Source organism: Tasmannia lanceolata, unplaced genomic scaffold, assembly GCF_043159265.1.
Source record: "Tasmannia lanceolata isolate RefF3 unplaced genomic scaffold, GAP_Taslan_0.1 ptg000037l, whole genome shotgun sequence".
NCBI classification, from domain to species: Eukaryota; Viridiplantae; Streptophyta; class Magnoliopsida; order Canellales; family Winteraceae; genus Tasmannia; species Tasmannia lanceolata.
In genome coordinates, this window is record NW_027518714.1 from 56,028,879 (window position 1) to 56,052,541 (window position 23,663).

The 23,663-nt window shown below is 37.5% G+C and overlaps 1 protein-coding gene across 5 annotated transcripts; it reads right to left on the reverse strand.

Moving 5' to 3' along the window:
* Positions 1-7,240: 7,240 nt before the first annotated feature.
* Positions 7,241-23,663, reverse strand: LOC143860423 (sialyltransferase-like protein 2). 5 transcript variants are annotated; one of them, XM_077371054.1, is made up of 12 exons: positions 23,480-23,663; positions 23,248-23,321; positions 20,967-21,056; positions 20,505-20,582; positions 20,085-20,185; positions 19,694-19,886; positions 19,506-19,596; positions 19,370-19,434; positions 13,404-13,558; positions 13,220-13,301; positions 12,995-13,104; positions 7,241-7,827 (listed from the first exon to the last, which is right to left on the reverse strand). In XM_077371054.1, exons 1-12 carry the CDS (start codon positions 23,565-23,567, stop codon positions 7,638-7,640), a joined length of 1,317 nt encoding a protein of 438 aa, XP_077227169.1. In that variant the 5' UTR covers positions 23,568-23,663; the 3' UTR covers positions 7,241-7,637. The 5 variants fall into 5 exon arrangements, 4 of the variants coding, with proteins under 4 accessions (XP_077227169.1, XP_077227167.1, XP_077227168.1 ...); XM_077371052.1 differs by having other exon boundaries at positions 7,241-7,839; XM_077371053.1 differs by having other exon boundaries at positions 23,248-23,324.

Consider the following 23,663-nt stretch of genomic DNA (forward strand, 5'->3'; position numbering starts at 1 on the left):
GGAAATACGCGTCTACATAGGAAGATGAGAAATCCGCATATATAGCCCAGTAACTTTTCCTCCCTTTCCGATGTGGGATCTTTCATATTGCCTCCTAGTAGCCATCGTTATATGCCGTTGTGCCATTTAACTAACAATATATTAAGGAAAATGATATCGGCACAACCATCTTTTGATAACTGCACTGACCCATCTCGTCTTTTATTATTTGAATAGCAGCCAAAGGTTTTTTATAGTTCCCAAAAAGCTCTAACAAACCAATTAAAAAGAAAAGACAAGCAAGGTTTGTACTGATATCATTTCGCCGGCTGATTTTCCAAGGGCGCCCTTCAGCTTAGCATTCCTCAAGATATAGAAGAATTTTGTCATGACAAATGCTCATTAATATAGGCTGCTGATATTGCCACTACCATGTTTTAATAATTGCACTAACTCATCTTGTTTTTTATTATTTAAACAGCGGTGAAATGTTATTACAATTCCCAAAGAGATTTCATAAGCTACTTAAAACAGGAAATAATGTCTTTTATTATTTAAAAAGCCGTCAAATGTTAATACAGTTCCCAAAGAGATTTCATAAGCTAATTAAATCAGAAAATACAAGATGAGTTAGTGCGATTATTAAAACATGGTACTGGCAATATCAGTAGCCTTAATATATTGTTGGGTAAATGGCATCATAAGGAGATGATGGGTTTTAATAATAATTGGGCTTAAGATTTTGAGGGATAAATGTTCATAGGTGAAATGTAAACAAACTCCACCTAACCATGGATTGACCAAAAGGTCAAAAACTAGACTTACTTAAGCCATGGGTTTGGCTCTTGGTTTACCCAAGTTTCGGACAAGGCTAAGCTAAATTCAACCAAAATAGCTTAATGGCTAAGAAAAGGTTAAAGAGGTGGTGAATATAAATCTGTAAGGTAAGGTTGTGGGCGTTGGCTTGGATTTTAGGGAGACTATAGAGTCGTCCATTCTCCCCTAATTCAAATCGAAATAATATGAAAGATCAATTTTGTGGGTCAGGATCCTCCTCTCACGGTCCTTGTGAAGTTGCATCCATCCATAAGCTCCACTTAGGATGATTTTGTGAAACTACCGGTTACTCCAAAAGCTTAAGCCAATGGAGATGGCATTATTTAATCTTTTATACTTTAACATTCCCCCTCACTTGTGGCCCCTCATTTTTTAGGTTTGGCCTACACATGGGACCTTTGCTTTGATAGCATGTGAAACTACCATTTACTCCAAAAGCTTAAGCTGATGGAGATGGAGATGGCGCATTATTTAATCTTTAACACTCTTAACAGATTTAAGCGATTGTGCTATGATTTAGGTGGTTGATGCCAAATCATGTAGCTTTTTTTCTCTCATCTCCTTGCTCGTTCTCCAATTCTTCTGGACTAGGAGTTTCGATGACTCTTGATAATGCGTGTGTGTCAGTGCAGGACACCCCAATCTTCTTGATGAGCCTATTTGTGGCTAATCAGGGCATGCCTCGATGTTAATCTGTCGCCTCCTTAATCATCCTCTTGTGGCTCTCTCCTTGTGGATATGGGGGGCTACGAGCTCCGTCCCTTGATATATTATGCTTGGTACTTGTATGGACAATTCCACTATATGCCACGCCTATAGATTGGATATTTGAATAGTGTTTATGTTACGAACCCGATCCGGTTCGCAACGGATTTGATTTTCTTAGAGGGAAGATCAGCCTCTTGATCCACTTCGAGGGAAGGATCAATCCTCCTTTGTGTACAAAAACACTTTCTGTAACAGGTTTTTTCATTTCAAAACAAACTGCGTACATCTTATTTATAGAAAATCCACTAATCTCATTAACCCTTATCCCTAAGAATCCTACCATAACAAACAACTAAAAAAGCAAATCCCAAAAGCAACAAAATCTAAACAACTTTATTCCTCAAGTGGGCACGTAACATTCCTCCCTCCTTGAAATCGACAAGGTTGGATTATTGGTGAAAATAATTTATTCCACCGGGATCTCAAATCGTATTACCATCATTTTGTTGGGCCACACAAGTAACGTTGGACAGTCAGGGTACCAATAAGGCCGTAGAGATATTGGCTTGTTGTCTCGGCAAAGTGGGATGCCATGATCCTGTGACCGATTGAGCGAGCTCTTCATCCATGGCTCCATTGAAGCTTTATTAGAATTTTGACGCACTGATGTTCGTGGATGAGGATCTTCTTTTCTTTTTCGTCATACAAGCCTTCTCGACGATGCTCTCGTTGAATTTTTCATTTAGCTCTTTCAAACATGGAGGCTCTTCTGTATTCAAGCCAAATGAAAGTTCCATCTTGTTGAACTTTGCATTCACAGCAGAAAACATATCCTCCAGCATTTTAATCATTCTCGCTTGTCCCACAGCAAGAGAGCGCACCTCAACTTCCAACCGCCCGATCCTTGGATCATCCATGCCTTGCTCTGATACCACTTTGTTACAACCTGATCCGGTTCGCAACGGATTTGATCTTCTTAGAGGGAAGATCAGCCTCTTGATCCACTTCCAGGGAAGGATCAATCCTCCTTTGTGTACAAAGACACTTTCTGTAACAGGTTTTTTCATTTCAAAACAAACTGCGTACATCTTATTTATAGAAAATCCACTAATCTAGTTAACCCTTATCCCTAAGAGTCCTAGCCATAACAAACAACTAAGAAGGCAAATCATAAAAGCAATATTTCCTCCAAGTGGGCACGTAACAGTTTATGGCTTGAGGGCCATTGATTTGGCTTGGTTGCATGCGTTCATCTTCAGGGGTCCAGTTTGGAACGGGTAGCTTGGCCAATTGCTTCCTTTTAGGTGCGGGTCCTAAGCTTTTTGGGTTCTCTTCTTAGGACTCTTTTCAATGTCAAAAAGTGAGATGCAGAATGAAGGTTCAGGATACTTGATGGTGATCAATGGGTCCCACTCGGTCTTGGTGCTACTCCTTTGCTCTTGGGCCTCGCAGACCAATAAATTTGAGTCTTGCATCTTCTTCATAACAATATGGAATGGAAATATTTAGGCTATTGATGTTGGCGCTACTACAATTGCACTAACTCGTCTTGTCTTTTATTATTTAAAAATCTGTCAAAGGTTATTACAGTTCAAAAAAGCTCAACAACCGGGTAGAGAGACAAATCTTGGAGCCACATGTTCATAAATTTGAATGGTTTGGGACCAAGGCTGACATAAGGAGAAAGGGTAACCGTGAAACAGGATGAGATTGACCTTTGGAACCAACCTTGGCACCCCAAAGGTATCCTCTCTTCCCTGTTCCTAAGATCTCGTACTGCATCGTCCCTTGCCTCTGCAAATTCCCTCTCCCAAATCCTCAGAAGAGATGGATGGATCCCCTCTATACACAAAGATTCCCTTAAAGAAGAATTCAAGTTACTCCAGCTTGCAATCACAAATGAGGATAATAAAAACTATCCAATCTGGACCCCCTCTACTGATGGATCTTTTAGCATCAAAAGTGCCTGGAATTCTATTCGAGTCCACAAGCCAAATCATCATTGGACTGATATTGTGTGGTTCAAAGGTCATGTTCCTAAATATGTTGTTACATCGTGGAAGGCCCTCCTTAACAAGATGAGCACCAAAGATCGAATCTTCAGTAGAGGCCCCCAATCTGATTCCTCTTGTGTTCTATGTAATTCGGTCCCTGAATCAGTTAACCATTTGTTCTTTAAATGCAAGTATTCAGCTTAGATATGGAGACAAGTATTATGGAGAGTTGGGCACCACAGAAATCTGAAAAATTCCCTAATAGAAGAAGCCAATTGGCTAAAAAAGAACTGTTGTGGGTACAGTCAGTCCTCAATTGTGCTTAAATTCTGTTTTTCCAATGCCATTTCCAAAATTTGGAGAGAAAGAAACTCTCGAATCTTTGACGGTATAAGAAAGCACAAATCTCTCATCCTAAAAGAAATTCTCCTTGAAGCCAAACTCAAAATAAACTCTCTGAATATTACTGATACAGATACTACAGAAAACCAAAGAATAGCCTCCTTATTTGAGTATAGATTGAATTCGCCAGACCTGAGTAAAAAATGGTGTTCCTGGATCCCTCCCTCTCTTGATGAACAGAAAATTAATGTGGATGCTTCTCTGGATGATAATGGAGGCGGAATCGGTGGGTTGATTCGAGATAACTCAGGTAAATGCCTTTCTCTTTTCTCTCAAAATGTGGACAAAGAAGAAATTTTTGAGCTTGAACTTTATGCAATTGAAAGAGGTATTCATCTGGCTTCTGCCCTTAACGCAAGAAATATTTGGGTGGAATCTGATTCCAAGTTTGCGGTTGATATCTTAAATGATTCTTCGGAGATCCCATGGAGACATGTTATGAGAATCAGAAGAATTAAAGCAGCAATGTCTGCTTTTCTTCATCACAAGATTTCCCACATCTGGAGGGAGGCAAACTCAGCGGCTGATTACCTCTCAAAGAGAAACTGCCCTATAAAAGGTTGGAATTTGCCCGGTTCGGGATCCACTTATGAGCTTATCAACATTATTGATGAAGATGGTAAAGGATCTCAGTACCAACGTCTGTAACTTTCTCCTTAGGCTAGCTCTTTGCTTTCCTCTGTTGTTACTTCTTATGTGTTTGTGCTGCCCTTGCGGGCCCCCTGTATCTCTTATCTCCATTTTTAATATATCTAGTGGGGGTCATGCCTGACCCCAGCTTGCCAATAAAATAAAAAGTTCAAAAAAGCTCTTAAACACTAATTAAAAAATAAAAGACAAGTTGAGTTTGTGCAATTGTTAAAACATGGTAGTGCAAATATCAGTTGCCAATATTTAAGAAAGGCCATTTTGGAATAACAAGAAAAAGTTTTTGTCAGTTGCAAATATCAGTTGCCAACTGCAGCTTCTCAAAAAGTAAGCTGCTGTTGGATCAAATATCAAGGGTGGAATTTGCCCGGTTCGGGATCCACTTATGAGCTTATCAACATTATTGATGAAGATGGTAAAGGATCTCAGTACCAACGTCTGTAACTTTCTCCTCAGGCTAGCTCTTTGCTTTCCTCTGTTGTTACTTCTTATGTATTTGTGTTGCCCTTGCGGGGCCCCCTGTATCTCTTATCTCCATTTTTAATATATCTGGTGGGGGTCATGCCTAACCCTAGCTTGCCAATAAAATAAAAAGTTCAAAAAAGCTCTTAAACACTAATTAAAAAAGAAAAGACAAGTTGAGTTTGTGCAATTGTTAAAACATGGTAGTGCAAATATCAGTTGCCAATATTTAAGAAAGGCCATTTTGGAATGACAAGAAAAAGTTTTTGTCAGTTGCAAATATCAGTTGCCAACAGCAGCTTCTCAAAAAGTAAGCTGCTGTTGGATCAAATATCAAGGGTGGTACCCCTACCGTATTGAAACTCCTAAACATGAACATCAAAATTTCCTGATTTTTGTGAAGACTAAAATACCCCTAAAGTGTGGATAGCGCACAACACAGAATGTCTAAAAAGTACTTTTAAACGAACAAAGTCCCTGTCCATGTTCCTTACCTAACAAGAAGAATAGAAAAGGCACCTTCCCATGTGCAATTCATGTGCTTAACTCACTAGTTGTTATCACCCTCCTAACACAAATTGCGTCTAACTCCTCAATCTAATGAGTAATGATTTCAAAGCTTTCGAGTCATTCACATGTTGACTTGTGATTGACATCCTAAATATTTTTACGAGATACAAGTCTTCTCTTATACAGTATCTTGTCTACAGTACCTGAAGTGTTTTCTTTTGGCAATTTTCGAGACCCCGCTAGATGTAGCTAGGGGGCTCCTGATCATGACATGTCTTTTAGCTTTTCTTGTGGAGAAATTATACGGTGCAAGAGCTGCTGTTGGATCAAATATCAAGGTTGGTACTTCTACCTTACAAGGGCCTTATTGTCGTAAGGCCTTGCACCATATAATTTCTCCAGGTTTAGTATATGTGATTCAATGAGAAGAAATCTATAACATACTGGGCTTGTCCACCCCAACATAAGAATCCGTGGATAAGTTGTTTCTAGGATTAACTATCCTAATTGGATAATTTTACTTGCTTCTTCCCAATTTTGTTTTGGTAATATTTTTTTATAAGACCAAAGGCTGAGGTGTGCAGAGGATGGCAAGTCTATTTGAGGATAAAATCCAGAGTTTCTATCCCCTTAATGAATAGTCTCAACAGGCACACCTTCGGTCAATCTGGAGAAGAGCTGAGAGCATGGGATGGGGTTGGAAAACATGGAACCTCCATCTTGGCTAGTGAAGTACTCTGTTTGATTTTCTTTCCAGACAGGAAAAAAAAATTCAAGGAAAATGTTCTCCCTTCCGGCAAGTCTGGCAACTATGAAAAATAATTTCATACAATATTTGTTTACCCAGTGCAAGAGCAGGTCAAAGAGGCCAAAGAGTAACGGAGATTTGAGGGCTTAGTGAGTGAGGAGATCTGAGAGCATGGGATTGGGTTGTAAAACATGGAAAATAATAATCTTATTTTAAACAGAAATATAAATTTTATGTTTACCAGCCCCACCCCATCACATGCTCTCTTCACACAAGGTCCTTCAAAATGTCTCACACCAGCCCACACTACCCTTCTCTCACCTTGGGTAAACAACTATTATATGGATTTTTTTTTATTAGTTACCAAACATGCCTATCATGTTTACTGAACCAAAAAACTAATAAGGTTATCTCAAAAAATTAAATAGAGTAAAAGGTTTTCCTGAGACAGCACCCTTTCTAGGTGGAAGGACTTTTTTCCTGCCAACCAAACAGCCCAGAGTCAAATCATACAAAGTTCTTTTCTTTTACTTTTTTCTAATGATAATTTGTCACCACAAGGAGGTAAGTGATGGAAGTCCTCCGGGTAAGCTCTACACAGGATTTTGGGTTGGAGATAAGATAATCCATACAAGCGTGCCACATACACTGTGGCACGCTTGTATGGGTGCAACTTGGGCCAGGTCGGGTTGAGCTTTTGCTAAAAAATTGAATTGGAATGAACATTTATGATAAAAGCTCAACCCAGAAATTCCCAAGAATAACCCGAGTTGCACGCCTAGCACCATGAAAGTCCGGCGGGTCATCGGATAACCAAACAGCCCAAAGTCATGGGATAAAAACACACTGAAATGTCCTTGTTGAGCTTTAAACCCCAAACCCTAAACCTTAAACAAGTGAAATTTAAATAGTTTGAAAGATTTGCAAATATAATTGCACACTATAAGAATGGTACGAGTAACACTACAAATTTGAAATTAACATTATGGAGCAACAAAAAGAATATGTTGGTTCCATGAAATGCAAGTGATGAGGCGATGAGCACAGGAAAAGATAACAGAAATCAAAAGAAAATTTGATCTTTTGGAATTGGTTATACCTTTCTATTTTTCTCATCTTTTTTTTTGAGCGGGCGAACCGCAGTCACCTAACACCATCCGATTCGTTATGACCTCGTTGTCATTACCAAAAGAAAGGCCCGCGAAAACTTGCGTGCAGTCCGGGAACCAAGAAAAATTGTCACAACCAGGCCAAAAGGGCTGCTTCAGGTAGAAATGCATGTCACCGATCTTTCCCCTTCTCAACACGTTGAGCATTGGCACTTCTGAAGCTTTCCTAGCGATCTAATCCTATGGAACGGTGCAAAGCATTCCATGTCCAAGACTGTGTTCCAGAGGATACAAAGTTGCACCTTTCACATACTGTTGATGCTCAACAGCAGCCTTTCTGAGGCCAGTGATCTTTTTAACCTTTCCCTTATCTCGCTTCTTGGTGATTGAACATGGACCGAGTGGGTCTTCTTTCCCACCTCCAACCCTCCTGAGAACCAAACTAAAAAGTCCAGTGTTTTGCCCAAGAAGATGCTTTAAACAATGTAAGAGGGTATCCAATTTGAATCTATGTAAAAATGCAGAAACTACTATAGTCGTGTTCAAATCACAATAAGAAACAAAGAACTGCAAGTATTGATAATCTTAACATGCTTAATTTGATACATAATAAAGGTTTGACGTATAGGCCTGCATGCATTGACAGGCTTTGGCACTGTTCAATTTGGATTTTGAGAATTTATTTTGTGTCCAAAACTGTAATCCCCGGCCCTACTCCTTTCTTATATATATATATATATATATATATATATATATAGAGGAAAAAGATTATACGCTTGAAGCGCATTTCCGTAACGCTGCATCTTTTTGTTTTAATTTTTTTTCGAGGGTACGTCGAAGACGCACCCTCCGTAACGCCGCTTTCTTTTAAAAAAAAAAAAAGAATCGGGCCCACCATTTCAGCCAATCAGACGACTTCTCTCTCTTCAAGCGTAATTAACGAAATGCGCTTCAAGCGTATAATCTTTATCCTTATATATATATATATATATATATATATATATATGAGAAAAGTGTTTCTAAGCACGTGCTTAGGGAGCTCCCTAAGCACGAGTCGCTTAAAAAGCCACCGATTGGTCGCTTTTTGTGGACCCCGCAGAGGTGGACCCGACGTACGAAAATGTTCCTTTTTGTCCATCACACATGATGGTTAAATCAATGGTTCCAATTGAGTTTGGCTCACTAAACAAAGCTCTTTTTCCTCTTAATCTAATAATCAGTTTTGTTCTTAAAATCAACTATCAAATTCCAAGAAAAACGTGCCTAAGTAAAATAAAACATAATGAGGGATAATTTAAAGGGAAAGGATTTGGCAGAGAGAAAACATGATTTAAAATGGGATGTATGTTTTGCATTAAAAGGCGAGGGATAAATGGGTACATGTATGTTGTAATAAAAAGAGATGAATGGGATTACGGTTTTCCAAAAACCGTATGAAGTGTCTTAACTCGAAGACTCTTCCTTCATCCCTATTTAAGGAACCCAACCACCCCATACTTGCGCACCTTTTGTTGAGGAGAGAGAGAGAGAGAGAGAGAGAGAGAGAGAGAGAGAGAGAGAGGAGGGAAAACCATCGAGAAAGAGAAGGAAGGAACGGAGGAAGAGTGCTCGGATCGATCAATCGATTTGAAAGCTTGATTTCACCAAGAGGTAGGTGAATCATAACCCCCTAGTCTATCACATTAATATAAGATATTACCCTATAGGGGCCTCTTCTAAATATTTTTTGAAAATTATAAGATATTAAATTTTTCCTCGGAGATATTCTATATTAATGATCATTCTGTCATTTTTGGCTTTATTTTCAAAATTACATACAATTAAATTAAAGGTCTTGGTAACCCCCATCTTCACATAATACTATCTTTCTTATTGTAGCGCATGGCAGTCCAAAGCTTCATATCCAAACTCAACATAAACCTTGGACTTTAAAACTGACATGAGCTTTTAAAGCCACAAGGGACCAATTCCTATAAAATGAACGGTTCAGATAATTCTAAAGCGAGATCTACTTTACCATATTATATGTGTTGCATTTGATTGCATTTGGAATGTTAATCTCTTTCATTTACTCCAAAAATTAGTGATGATGTGAGGTTCATCATCTCTGTTCAAATGTATGAATAGGGTGGGCCCACCTTTACACCATGTGATTTAATATTGTGGGGTCTAACCACTATTTACACCATGTTTTGATGGTGTTATGCTTACCATTTTACATCCACACATACCATGGGTATTGAATGCTACTGTGTGGGTGGAGTGTATATATAAATATAGTAAATATTTACGTACAGGAAATGATATCAATACTAACATGTTTTGATATTAAATATGAATCTTGTCTTTTAGAATTTAAAGAGCATAGGTAATGATATCAACGCTAACATGTTTTGATATTAATTTACACTGATGAATATTGTCTCTTAGAATTTAAAGATCTGTCAAAAAGTTATTACAATTCTCTAATGCCAATTAAAAAGAAAAGATATAATGGGTCGTACACCGAATAAAACATGGTTGTGTTGATATTATTTGCATACATATATATATGCTCACATGCACCTATATATATATATATATATATATATATATATATATATATGAGAGAACATTTCCTACACACTTGTGTAGGTAAGTTACCTACACACTACCTTAAAATACAGTGGGGGCCCACATTGTTTGGGTGATCCAAACCATTCATTTGAATGCTCCTCACATAGATAGGGTGTCCACAAAAAATCAGATCCATAGGATCATCCTAACCATTCAAACTATGGAGGCAAAAAATGGACTAATTTGTGAAGGTTTATACACGTCCATTTTACCTCCACAAATCGTAGGGTTGGGATGATCCTATGGATCTGATTTTTTGTGGACACCCTATCTATGTGAGGAGCATTCAAATGAATTGTTTAGATCACCCAAACAATGTGGGCCCTCACTGTATTTTAAGCTAGTGTGTAGGTAACTTACCTACACAAGTGTGTGTGTGTGTATTAATTATATAGGAAATTTTATTTTCACCCTTGTAAAGATTTAATGAGGTGGAAATATATAGGAAGTTATATTTCCACCTCATCGCACATGTACCCACCGTAAGGGTAAAAATAATAATAGTTTCCAGGTACATTAAATATGTATAGTTTTCTTGGAATAGAAATATACCCTTGTTATATGTAAAGGGTTAAAAGATACCCTGACATAACACTTGGGTCGGGTTGAAAGATACCCTGACATAACACTTGAGACCTAAAAGATCTTCCAAAATTAATTATAATCTTGGAACATAAATTTACCCTAGTTTTAGTATGGAATCGTCAATAAGATTGTGTTTCGCTGACATGGTAACCACCACCTATCAGCGGGTCTGTACGCTGGAAGTGATCACGTAGATCATGGTCGAGATGGAGCCCGTAACGTAGCTGGGGCCATGGTGATGGATTTCGCTGGGTTACTTTTTGTGGCCTTTGCCGTAAGACGATGGATTTTGCAGGCCACTACTGATGGATTTCGGGGTGAGGACTATCCTTTGCCATAGAAGATGTGTTTCGCAGGTCACCACTGATGGATTTCGGGGTGAGGACGACTGGTTATATATTTTACTCACACTTGGGACTGCGGTCCCATGAAGTTTGGTCAATGTGGTGTGGCCTCGTTCGTTGAGTACTTGCTTGCTAATAAAATGTGATATTGATCTCAGAAAAGACTAGTAAATCCTTAGATAATGACTTTAAACTAAGTCACGAACTTGAAAACCTCAAGCGGAATCTAGCATCGTAAGTTGCTTTCCAAATGATTTTCCTTAAAAATATTGTTGATTGGAAACATGAAAAGCATGTCATTTATAGCAATTGCATAAGCCAAGATTCAAACATTGCATCATTATTATATAAGTATGCGTGATGATTTTCCTTATTAGCTAGTTGGTTTTGGTTTATCTACTGGGCTGTTGTGCTCATTACGTTGATTACCATTTTCAGATTCTAATGATCAACTGTAGATCCGTTGAGCTATGGAGATTAGTATTGCTGGTCGGGAGACACTTTTAATCACTTACTTTTTAAGTTTAATGTTTCTTTGTCAAGGGAATAATATTGATGTATTGAAGGACTTCTATTAGTATTTGTAATTTGAGATGTTACTTATACTTATTTTATTTAAGTTAGTTTCTGCATTAGTCTGATTAAAGTGATTCTATTATTAGTAAATTGGGAAATTTTGGAAGTTGAGCCTTGCATGTTCGTGGGGGTAACTCTACGGATATTGCGGCGGCTGTTACGGGCACCGGCCTAGATTCACACACCCTTACAACCATTAGCTTCGAATTGACAAAAAACATACAAATTAGAGAGGGCTCATTAATGCAAACGGATGTTTCGACAGAAACTTCCACTACAAATTAGAGAGAACCCTTACAACTCTCATTACCAACTTTAATGAGGCCGAAAAAAAGAAAAAAAACTGAGAAGAGGTAAAGAGACTAACCTGAAACATATGTTTCGACAAAAACTTCCACTAAAGATCGCCAATCGAAATATAATCTATGTACAGTATTGTAAAATCTCGTACCTTGCTTCCTTATTTTTGTAGAGAGAAAGGGGGGGTTTGTAAATGGCATAAGAGAGGAGGGAAAAGAAAAACTATGGAAGGTATGCGGCCACTTAAAAATCCTAAACAAAAAAATCCGACCACAAACCTACTGATATTGACACTACAAGTTTTAACCTCTTTTTTAAACAGTTGTCAAATGTTATTGCCTTTCCTAAAAGTTGATATTGGCACTACAAGTTTTAATCTCTTTTTTAAATAGCTGTCAAATGTGATTACCTTTCCCAAAAACTGTCAGCACCCACCAGTTGATATGCTTGACCGTCATATTTAACATAAGGCCTCATAATGCTTTAGCATCTCTTGGCATAACATAGAGAAAGCACTAGAGCGACCCGAATTAGCGCTCCAAATAGGACCGCGACCCCATATAGCAAACCAACTTAGCCTACCCTCATCGTATCGCGTACCTAGCTACCATCGTACCCTATACCCGTTCCCGTACCACGTACCAGAACAAACCGCGTTCCAGTTAACCTTAGTTTCAACTCCTACTAATTTAGTAGGGCCTTATTCTGGATCTCAGATTGATAGTGGGATTTTACCATTAAAAAATAGTAGGATTTCTGATTTAAGCCTAAATTATAATTTCCCAAGAGTGATAGTTTCTACTGCAGAAAAAAAGGAAGCAGCAGTCATCTCCCCTATGGTGTTTTTCTCGTTTCTCATGGATGCACAACTAGAGAGAACCCAGGATATTCCTAGAAGGCTATCAGAAGATTATTCAAAACCCTAATAATATAAGATTAACAACTTGAACTGGTTTTATAGCCAACATGATCATCAATTCTATACTGTCATGAAATCAGGTTCCTTTAGACCAAGAGGATGAGTTTTTTTTTTTTTTTAAATTATTATTATTATTATTATTATTTGCCCAGACATTTATTACAGTTGGGCCTTTCATATCTACATATCTTCTTTTACTCCTATAAATGCTTTAAGATTACGCAATGAAAAGTGGGGCAGGTCAGTCAGTTAAGTACCTCAGCACTTTCTCTGAAGCAATTCGTGCAGCATGAAGCAGGCTCTGGCTTGGTACCCAGTCAACTATGCGGTTAACTTTCGACCGCATTGGAGAGTGGATTTTTATAAGCTTAAGAAGAAAAGACAAGATAGATATCAGATAACGAAAAAAAGGGAAGAACTCAAAAGTTCATAGCCAAAGAAAGATATTTCAGGACAACAAGAGCAAGGTTTATAGGTCATACTCCCAAACATTCCATCATCTGGTAGTACGCCCTACCATGAAGTGGAGTGTGCCCCTGTCTAGACTCCGAGAAATATCTAGTCCTGAAAGAAAACCAACAGCTCCCTTATCAGATAAAACTCGGAGACTATAATCAGAATTCTGAAAGAAGATACCAAAGTTACGATTTCTCTTTTTCTTTTTACCATTCCTTATAACCAGGATCCACGGTGAAACCATACATATCAACAGATTCACAAACAGAGAGAGCAAATTCAAGTGCCTTTAACCCTGTTCCTTTTGCAGCTGAGCCAAAGGATGCACCCAGCATGAGATATACAGGATTGTGTATTGGGACTTCCTACAGAGGACAGAAAATAGAGTCTGAAAATGAGGGATGCAGTACCAAAGGCAAGAAAAAAAAAACAATGCTAAATAAAGAAAAAATAATGGCGCCAGAGCCGTTTTCACTTCTGCGTTTTAGGTTTGATATACTAAGGAACATATGCTTATCATTCCCAGGAAAAGTAACATATGAAAGGCAAATGACGTCAAGCACAATTACCTGAACATGATGGTATGCAAATATGCAATCCAAGAAGTGAGGATTGCAAACTTATTCAGCGCATTCAAAAAGCCAAAACAACGGATTGTACAACAAAATTCCCCAACAGCCCAATTTTAGTTTACGATTTAGTACTAATCAAGCAAAAATAAGGAGGCTTATAATTCCCAGTTACAGAAAGAACATATCACAGAATTAGCTAAAATAGGCGGTACCAAATCCAGAAAGTTAGAATGAAGTTTCAAGTTTCAACCTATGGATCTATATATGAAACTATTCATATTTACTTTCTGTAACCTATCTATTGAATGGACAAAGATTCCTCATTTTACTAGCAGTAATTGTAATGTAGTGAAAAAAATTATCTTTTTAGAACTCATAAGGGGACTGGTATATTAGTAAGAAATTTCACCATGGAGCACCCACTTCAACTGAACTAAAAATAATGAAAGAGTAAGAGAGATGCAAGAGTAGATAAAATAGTGTTGACATTGGATGCTGGTTATATCTCGATGTATATGACACTAACAAAAGTTCGAATTTTGATAGTTTATGACTTTATGCAGAAAGGATAACATTTTGTAAATTTGATAACATGCAACCCTGCCAACCCAGCAACACAACTACCCTCTGAATCACAGCTGGAAATGCAATACCACATGCATGCTTTTTTTGGAACGGGAATGATTTATTTAAAGGCAAAGCCAGGGAGACCGATATGGTCAGAATACGAGGAAAAAAACTAACAAGACCTCAAGAAGGGAGAAAAAACCCCAAAATTTGGCATGTCCAGCCGCTGACAAATTACTTGGTGACCCACAATACAATCCAAGATCTCCTCTATCACAACAGCCAATCTCTATGGATAATAAGCCCCAAGGTTCACCCACCTGATGACATTAAGCAAGTGCCCTACCACTATCAACTTCACGAGGTCCTTACGATCCATTTTATGGGTTTCCGGCAGTAAAGATTGCACTTCCCCTCATTAGCATCCTTTTCATGATAGACCCAGAGAAACCTACTTAGTATTTCTATCCTTGTTTCATAGAAGTCATCTCACTCCCACTTGGGCCTGAGTTCCCCTTACTAGAACCATCGAAGTTCAACTTAATTTATTTGACCAGTAGCGGGAGGGGACCACCAAGGACAATGGGTTCGAACAGCAAATTTACCAGCGTAAATCTCAGGACAAGATCATCACATGGAAGATTCAGATATTCTTCTAAAACGTAGAAGAATTCTCCAACCCAATGAATGATCATTTATACGACCCGCTGGTAGATACGGTACAAATTTCTGGCCAAACCTTTGAAGACACATATGTTCCTTTCCTTCCAAGTAGCCCAAATTCCAGAGCATGGCCCGACATAGTCCAAGGAGCAAAGTTTCATCCTACAAGAAGATTGTTAGATTTGTTAGGGAAAACACAAGCAATACCAAACAAATTCAGAATATAGGGCTAGATCTCCCTAGCAACTATGCAATGAATGAAGATACGATCAACACCCTCCTGTGCCTCTATGCAAAGGGCACAATGGACGACAATGATGATGTTGGGACCACCTAGGTGATCAATTGCTAGAATCATGTTAAGGTACGAAGTCCAACCATATGTACAGACTCATGGTGGAGAAAGAGTCCTCCAAATCAAGTTTGTTGGCATGCAGAGCACATTCAGGACAAGAGGTTGGTAGAAAAAATGAACAGAGAAGATCACATCTCGAGCCCAAGTCTAAATCTCTCATCCTTGCTTCCGTAGATAAAATTGAATCCAAGGTTCCATAAACAACGTCACCCTCTCTATTTTCCTGTCAAAGAAGTTTGTAAGAAATTCACCAATTCACCCTTCTATTTTCCTTATTGAATAAATTTGTTACATGTATTTCTCTCTTTATAGCCAAGGTTTAAAGTTATAGTTTTGGTCATGGTGGAAATGGAAACATGTCAGTTTTGGATGAAATTTTCAGTGAAAATTATATAAAATTATGGAAAACATATGGAAACATATTCAAATGATGGACAGTTGCGATAAAACATAAGAAAATATTAGAATAACAACAAATGCAGACTAAAAAAGCATCATATAAGCAAAAAAAACTAGCCATAATCATCTAACAACATTGGACACCAAGTGACGGGTGCTGTCAAGCATATCTATATCTGATAATTGAGTAACGCCACATCTTACATGTTATTCATATAAATATTTATACATAATACATATACCACATATCGCATGAATTTAAATAAATATAATTATGTAATTTTCAAAAAAAAAATAAAAATCAGCTCCATAAGATCATCCTAACCGATCCATTTGTTGAGGCAAAATGGACAGACAGTGTTTGTCCACAAATCTGGCCATTTTGCCCTCCAGTTTTGGAGGGGTTAGGATGATTCAATGGAGCTGATTTTTGGTACACACCCTATCTATGATGGGGCCTTGCAAATGAATGGTTTAGATGACCACAAAAAATGTGGGACCCATGTGATTTGGCACTCGAGCGTACCTAAGGTTAGGTACACTCGAGTGTACAATCCTTTTCCTCTCTCTCTCTCTCTCTCTCTCTCTCTCTCTCTCTCTATATATATATATATATATATATATATATATATATATAACATTGTATTGGTATAGTATACCAGTAATACACTTATGATTTTTGTTTCGCTATGCATTTTGGTTTTGATATGTATTTTGGTGAGGATGGAAATGGAATCATTTTGGTTGTTTTGTGTTGGTTTCAGTGGAAATTTAAAGATCAACATTTTAGTCACAGCAAAAATATCAAGAAACAAGACTTTTCATGGTACCTCTATGCATTAGGGATTGCTAAAGAACTAAACTCTATCTTTGTGATCCTATATTGAGCGCACCCCCCCCCCAACCCCCACACGCACAAGAAAAGAAAACTATAATATCAGAGTATCCCCATACACCGTACCACCCATGCTCTTGTAGTTGTCGAGCATGTTCCAACCTCCAAAGCTAGTCCCATACTTTTTTTTAATGAAGATATTTTATTAAAAGCGGGTTCGAGTCACAGAAACAGCCTCTCTACAAGGGGGTAAGGCTGTGTACATTTAGCCTTCCCCAGACTCAGTAATGGCGGGAGCCTCGTGCACTAGGCCGCCCTTTTTTAAGAAAGATTGCGAGTGAGGAAGCTAGTTCCATACTTCTCCTCAATCAAGGTATTAAATTTCAGTTTCGGTTTCGGTTTTGGTCACCACAGAAACGGAAATGTTTAGGTTTCGGTTGGAACTTTTAGTGAAAATCTTGTAAAATCGTGGAAACGTATGAAACATATGCAAGATGAAACTTCAAAAAATGCTAGAATAAACACAAATACACATTTATAAACCATCATATAAGTAAGACAATCATCCATAATGGTTTAATAACATTGAATATATCAGTGACATGTATAATTCAATGCATATCACATTTCACATGGAATTCAAATAAATATGTATACATAGTACATATACCACATTTCACATTCAATTCATATAAATATAATTATACCAGTAATGCACATACAATTTTGGTTCCGGTCTGCTTTTCGATTTCTCTATCTTTACAATGGGGATGGAAATAGAAATGTTTTGGTCATTTCATGCTAGTTTCGATGGAAATTTAAAACCATGTTCATCACATTCATCCAAAGATGAGAGGTGTCCTCCCTAAACTGCCATATCCGCTTGCTTAACAAAAAAAGCCCCCGGCTTTCTTTGGCTGACACACCCTCCTTCCAATTGATCTGATGGAGACTCCTCTTACCATCCGAGTCCGCCCAAAGACAATTACACTGGGGCTTTTCAATGTGCTTGAGAACCCCAAATGGACATTTGTACAAAGATGCGTAATAAAAAGAGAGATTAGAAATGGCAGCAATTGCATTTAAGCATGTTAGGCGGTCTGCCAATGGCGAAGCGGATAGTCTAGCGAGAGCCGGGGTGCACAAAGAAAGCCTCAAACTGTTCAATTTTCTTCCTCCTTAGTTCTTGTTGTATATTTTTTGTAGGTTTTTTCGGTTGTACATCTTTCCAGGATCCTTCTCGGTCCCTGTTTTTTAATGAATCAATTTGCCATTCAAAACAAAAAAGGGAGGTTAGAAAGAACATAATTGATTGACACTATCCTTCCTCCTGGAGATAAAAGGCTCTTCTTCCAAGCTGATAGACGGTTCTCTACTTTCTCTATTACAGGATCCCAAATTTGTTTCTTAGGCCACTCACCACATAAAGGCCGCCTCAAATATTTAACAGGAGCAGACTCACTACATCCAAGAATATTAGCACATCTCTTCCTGGCCTCCTCGCTTAAATGAATACCCATAATTACAGATTTGTCGAAGTTGGTTACCTGTCCAGTCACCATCTCGTAACACCTTCTAACGACTTTTAACAACTTAATTTTATCATCTCAACACTACTACACCACCATGTCATTGCCATACTGTAAATGAGTAATTCCCACTCCTATAGCTCCTAATTTAAAGCCCTGAATGAGCCCACAGCTCCTGGCCTTCTCCAGCAATTTACTTAATGCTTTCACGACCAAAGTTAAAAGAAATGGTGACAGGGTCTCCCTATCAAGGACTCTGAGTGGATTTAAAGAAACCATTAGGTGACCCACTGACAAGAATAGAACAGTAAGAAAACAAAACGCATCTACGCATTCAAGATCTCCATCTATTGCCAAAACCCATCTTCCTCACAACGTAATCTAGGTATCCACTTTCAACTCTTTCATATACTTTCTCCATGTCAAATTTGCAAACCATCCCATTACTCAAATAGTGATTATAGAAATCCACCGCTCTTTAGCGATCAATTTTCCATAGAACTTTCTTCATCCAATTTGCCGAGACCTTGCTAGCACTTTATAGTTTATACTTGATACAAACAACCCACTAAAATTATAGGGAGAAAATCAGTGATTCTAGCCGGCCAGTCAATCTTTGGAATTAATGAAAAAAAGTAGCCCCCATACTTTTCTAATGACAGGTCACTATAAAAGGCCTCAATCAAAGACCTATCAACTTTCATAGTCTCCCAACAAAACTCGAAAAAGTAAAGGACTTGGGACCCTCTCCTTTCAAAGATAGAAAACGGCCATGACTTCCTCTTCTGTAAATTCCACCTCCAGCTAATCGCATCCAGTGTACAGAAAATACTTGCTGTAGTTTTTTATGCTTTTATTTTTTGAGCTGTAATTTTTATTTTTCTTCTCTGTACTTTCAAGTCGACTCTCTCGGTCTTTTTTTAATGAATCATACCATTCAAAAAAAAAATACTTGCTTTAGTAGAATAAACTTCACTTCATACTCTGGTATGGGCTAAAGGATGAGAAAAGAGATGAAAAGTTCAAGAATTTTCAGTTTGCCAAGTTAAAAAATGTCCAATTATTGAGATCCCACGATATAGGTATAAATTGATCAGTGGTTCTTCAAACTTAATTTTAATATAATACGAGTATGTGAGATGTCTGAGGCAGCAGTCATGCTACCAACAGAGAAAACTATAGCAAGATGCCCTTGCTCCGAAAAAAAATAAACTTCAGTTGAGGATATAACAAAAAAAAAAAAACAGCACACAAACCCGAATCATTTTGTTCATGATATCATGAACTGTGGTTTTAATGACCAAGACCTCCCTCCCAGTTTCTGTACAATGCAAATCTTTAGCATCCTTCTAGCACAGTGACATTGACCTGAATAGAAGTGGCGCATCATACCATCTAATTCTGCAACTTTATCAAGTGCCTTTGCAGATCCTCTATTGAGAAGGCGAAATGTACTCTTTCTACCAACATACTTGGTATAGTTCTGCAATATAACAAAAAAGGTAAAATGATGAGTTAAAAAATAAATTAAAAAAAAATCAAAATCATAGCTATCATATCCATAGGATTGTTCACAAGACCTGGATCGGTGCACCATTTTCACGGACAACAGCATCATAGCCATCTATCTCTTCCCCAAAGTTTGTTTTGAGAAGGTCACCTGAGTTACCGATTACAGCACACCGACCAAACTGCCGTGGCACAAATGGTGGTGTTTCAGGGAGTACCAGTGCAAGCTTCTCCAAGCAGAGTCTTTTATTCATGCAATTGTTGCTGCCACATTGAGACAAATAAGATTAGATGAAGCCGGCAGTAAAATTTTCTCTGCACCGTTTTTACCAGGCAATGATTACCAATGGCAGTCCTTTAAAGATCTAGTGTTGTTTATGCTATACTTTCTCATCAATGCATTATGTACATCCATTGGGGAAAAGTTCTCTTGACAGTAACCTCTAAATTGTAAATACTTACAGAAGTATGCCCTTATTGATCCTACGCCATGCATAATCTTCCCATCCATTGGGCAAAGCATCAATGAACTCCTTCGTCAGTATTGTTGTACTATTGCGTACCTGGTCAATTTGGACCACTAAATAACTAACTGAACACACAAGTGAAGAACAGTAAATTCTTTAAAAAAAAACGAGTTGTTCTAAAGATTTTGGTCCGTTGAACGTAATGAATGCAGAGGCAAACTGAGTTTAATGGTAGAAATTGACTGTCTGACTGCTGGTAAATTAATGGGAGCATTAATCAAGCTGAAGAAGAAGCATTTAAGGATCCCATACAAAGTTGATAAGGATGTTAAATAAGATACAAAGTGATTATTGGAGATGCTTGGGAATTATTTATGTTAAATATGATACAGAAATACAAGACCCGCAGTCATACCTGTTCCCATGTGGCCACTGCTTCACAGAGATTAAAATCAAATGATAAGCCTTCTAGTTCTCCAGACTTGGGATCTCTCTGTTAAGATTTTTTGCAGTTTGGACAAAAATTAAGTAAACAGGGAGAATCTGTGTGAAAAAAAGGATACTTTAGCTTAAATAATAAAAAAGAAAAAAGTGCCACCAGGAAACCACATTGACTGAGCTTTACAGGGTGAAGTATCTGGCAAGTCGTGTCCATTCCAGACACTGATCATCCTTTCTGTGTCCGAGTTATATAGAAGTGAATTTTTTTTATTTTTTTATTTTAAGAAGTGATATAGCCAACCCCGACTAGTTTGGGACAAAGGCTTAGTTGAGTTGAGTTGAGTTGAGTTGACTATATAGAAGTGATTTTTTTTAACATTATCACGATATAATAATTAATACCATCGAACATAACTAAAATAAGTGGAAAACATACCCACTTTGGCACAGTGTCGCTAGGAAACTGTATTGTAACTTCACAATAATCTCTTCCACTCAAAGCTTGTAAACCAAGCCCATTCGCACTCTGGACCATCACATTATGCAGTAGGTTCCGTAAGAACATGAATATTTAGAACAGAATTTTCTCCATTCCAAGATTCTAGAACAATTTAAACTATTTCAAGGAAAGAAATGATCAATATGATCAGAATCATAGCAACATTCAACATACGGACTGTAAAATGTTCTAATAAAATCTTGGAAAGAAAGTACTGGTATTGATGTTAAAAAGGACTTCATAGAGACATGGAGTTAATTTAATTTAATGACTATTCTCGAGTCTCAAGCATAATTCCAATGATTGCTACAGATAGTATATAAAAAATTGCGCCAATGTGTTTCAAACTTCTCTTAGTAATCACGCTCTTGATTCTTGGAATAAAATCGTTACCTTTCAAAAAAAAAATCTCTTCGTAATTTGTATTGGTCAAATGGTTCTTTGTTTCCAAAGAAGAAAGTTCCACCAATTGTGACCATTAGAAGTTTTTTGTAGAAGGTTTTTGCTATAACCATTTAAAGCTCTAGCATGGAAGAGGTTATACTAAGGGAAAAATCCAACGCTTGAAGCAGTTCAACCAAAACCATAGATCAGTTGCTCGACCATATACATGACTTATTTGCATAAATTAATAAGAGAACAATTGAGAGGGAATCCACTTTGAATCCCAAATATCTTCTCAGTCAAGATCCCAGGATGGCACTCTCATGTCACACCATGCTTCAAGAGCCAATATATCCGACTTTCAAAATGAACAGGGATATATGAACAGAAATAGCATTTTAAAGATGAACGAATCTTTAATGATTCTTTATCTTGTCAGTGATTAGTATCATATAGTTTGCAAACTTTAACGATTCTTTATCTCATCAGTGATTACTATCATACTGTTTTCTTCAGTGTTTAAAAGCAAATACTCTGGCACAAGAACTCGCCCTAAGTAAAACTGAATTGAATTAGGCAAGTTAACGATATACTTGAGCTTTTAATGACTTGGACGAGTCATGATTGACTCGGCAAGGTTTTATCGATTTGGGCGGGTCAAAACAGTTTTTGATCGGCTTGGTAGGGCCAAAACTTAATCGACTCAGGTGAGTCTTTTCTTACAATGGACTCAAGTTTTATAGTGTTTTCTTTGCAAATAATTTCCCAGATAAAACCAAAATTCCTGAGCTTACAGGCTTAACAAGTTTCTTGTGTGCCAAAAACAACCTAGCTCTAGCTCGCAATTGCACACCCACCATCATTCATCACCTGCAACCATGGTTTTAAATTTCGGTCGAAATCCAAAATTTCAGATTTCGGTTGAAGCCGAAATTTCAGGTTTAGCAAATTTCAGCCGAAATTTCAGTAATTTTGGCAATATTGTATTATTCCAAAATTTTGGAAGAAATTTGGAAAAGAAAAAAAAAAGTACTTTTTATTACCGGATTTCAGCTAAAATTTAGGGATTTCGGCCGAAATTACCGAAACCGAAATTTAAATCCATGCCTGCAACTACCCAAGATCATCATTTGATTCATTTCAACCCCTCCTTTTCCCACTTTCTACAATGATTACGGAGCTGAATAGCTTCTCTAAAAGCAATATGGCTGATTTTACTACTTGGTACCAAGGTTTTAAATTTCGGCAAGATTTTAAATTTCGGTGAGGGCTTAAACCGAAACTTCTGAAATTTACCAAATTTCGGTGGAAATTTCGGCTGAAATTTTTGATATAATATTATTTTTTTATTCCTTTACAGAATTTCAGCGGAAATTACCGGCCAAAATTTCGGTAATTTCGGCCCAAAAAAAACGACATTTCGTGCACCTTTACCGAATTTCGACTGAAATTTCAGGATTTTGGGATTTCGGCTAAAATTTCGGTTTCGGTTACCCCTGAAATTTAAAACCTTGCTTGATACCATATAGAATTCTAATTATTCATTCATGAACGTCACTACAAACCCTAGGTTGTTTATGCATGAGGACATCAATTAGCACTCTTAACAATTACTCGTACCCAAGTTACAACATAAATTATACAAAATGGAATATTGGCGACTGAATCAAATAGATTGAAACTTATAAGAACTGATACGATCGTATCATTCCACGTCTGGAAAAAGAAAACCTAAAATAGACATAGACGTGACCTAGATCCGAGTTCAAACTTGAAATCATTAAATTGATAACATTCGAAAAAAAAATTCAGAAATTTCGAGACCAAAACTCACCACACATTTCTTAAAACCGCTCTGCAGGGATAGCAAAGCGCTCAAATCATCATCTGAAACCCTAATTGTTCCGTCTACTAAACAAATCAGGAGAGATAAAGAAATCAGCTTCGTAGCCCTAATTTCTAGAAAATAAAATCTGTAGAACTCGATTGAAAAACAGAAACTAACAGTTAAAACCCTAATTTTATAGAATTCGATACTATAAAACCTAAAGATCTTAATAACTTACAGAAATTTGAGACTCCGGCAATGTAAATGAGAATTGCGGCAAGTCCAGAAGTCAAAGCAACAAGTAATCCGAACTGCAAGATCTTCATCTAACAGAAACAAAGATCGGATGAGAAAACGAGGGTTTTTATGAGATTTTTCAGAAGCTAGAGAGAATTTCAGATCTACTTTTTCTAGTCGAAAAT

Coding starts and splice junctions, on each gene's coding strand:
- LOC143860423 (XM_077371051.1), bottom strand. CDS start 23,567: ATGAAGATCTTGCAGTTCGGATTACTTGTTGCTTTGACTTCTGGACTT. Junction 13,105..13,219: donor AGATGATGGAATGTTTGGGA/GTATGACCTATA, acceptor TTTCTTCTTAAG/CTTATAAAAATCCACTCTCC. Junction 7,840..12,994: donor GCTTCAGAGAAAGTGCTGAG/GTACTTAACTGA, acceptor TGGACTTTTTAG/TTTGGTTCTCAGGAGGGTTG.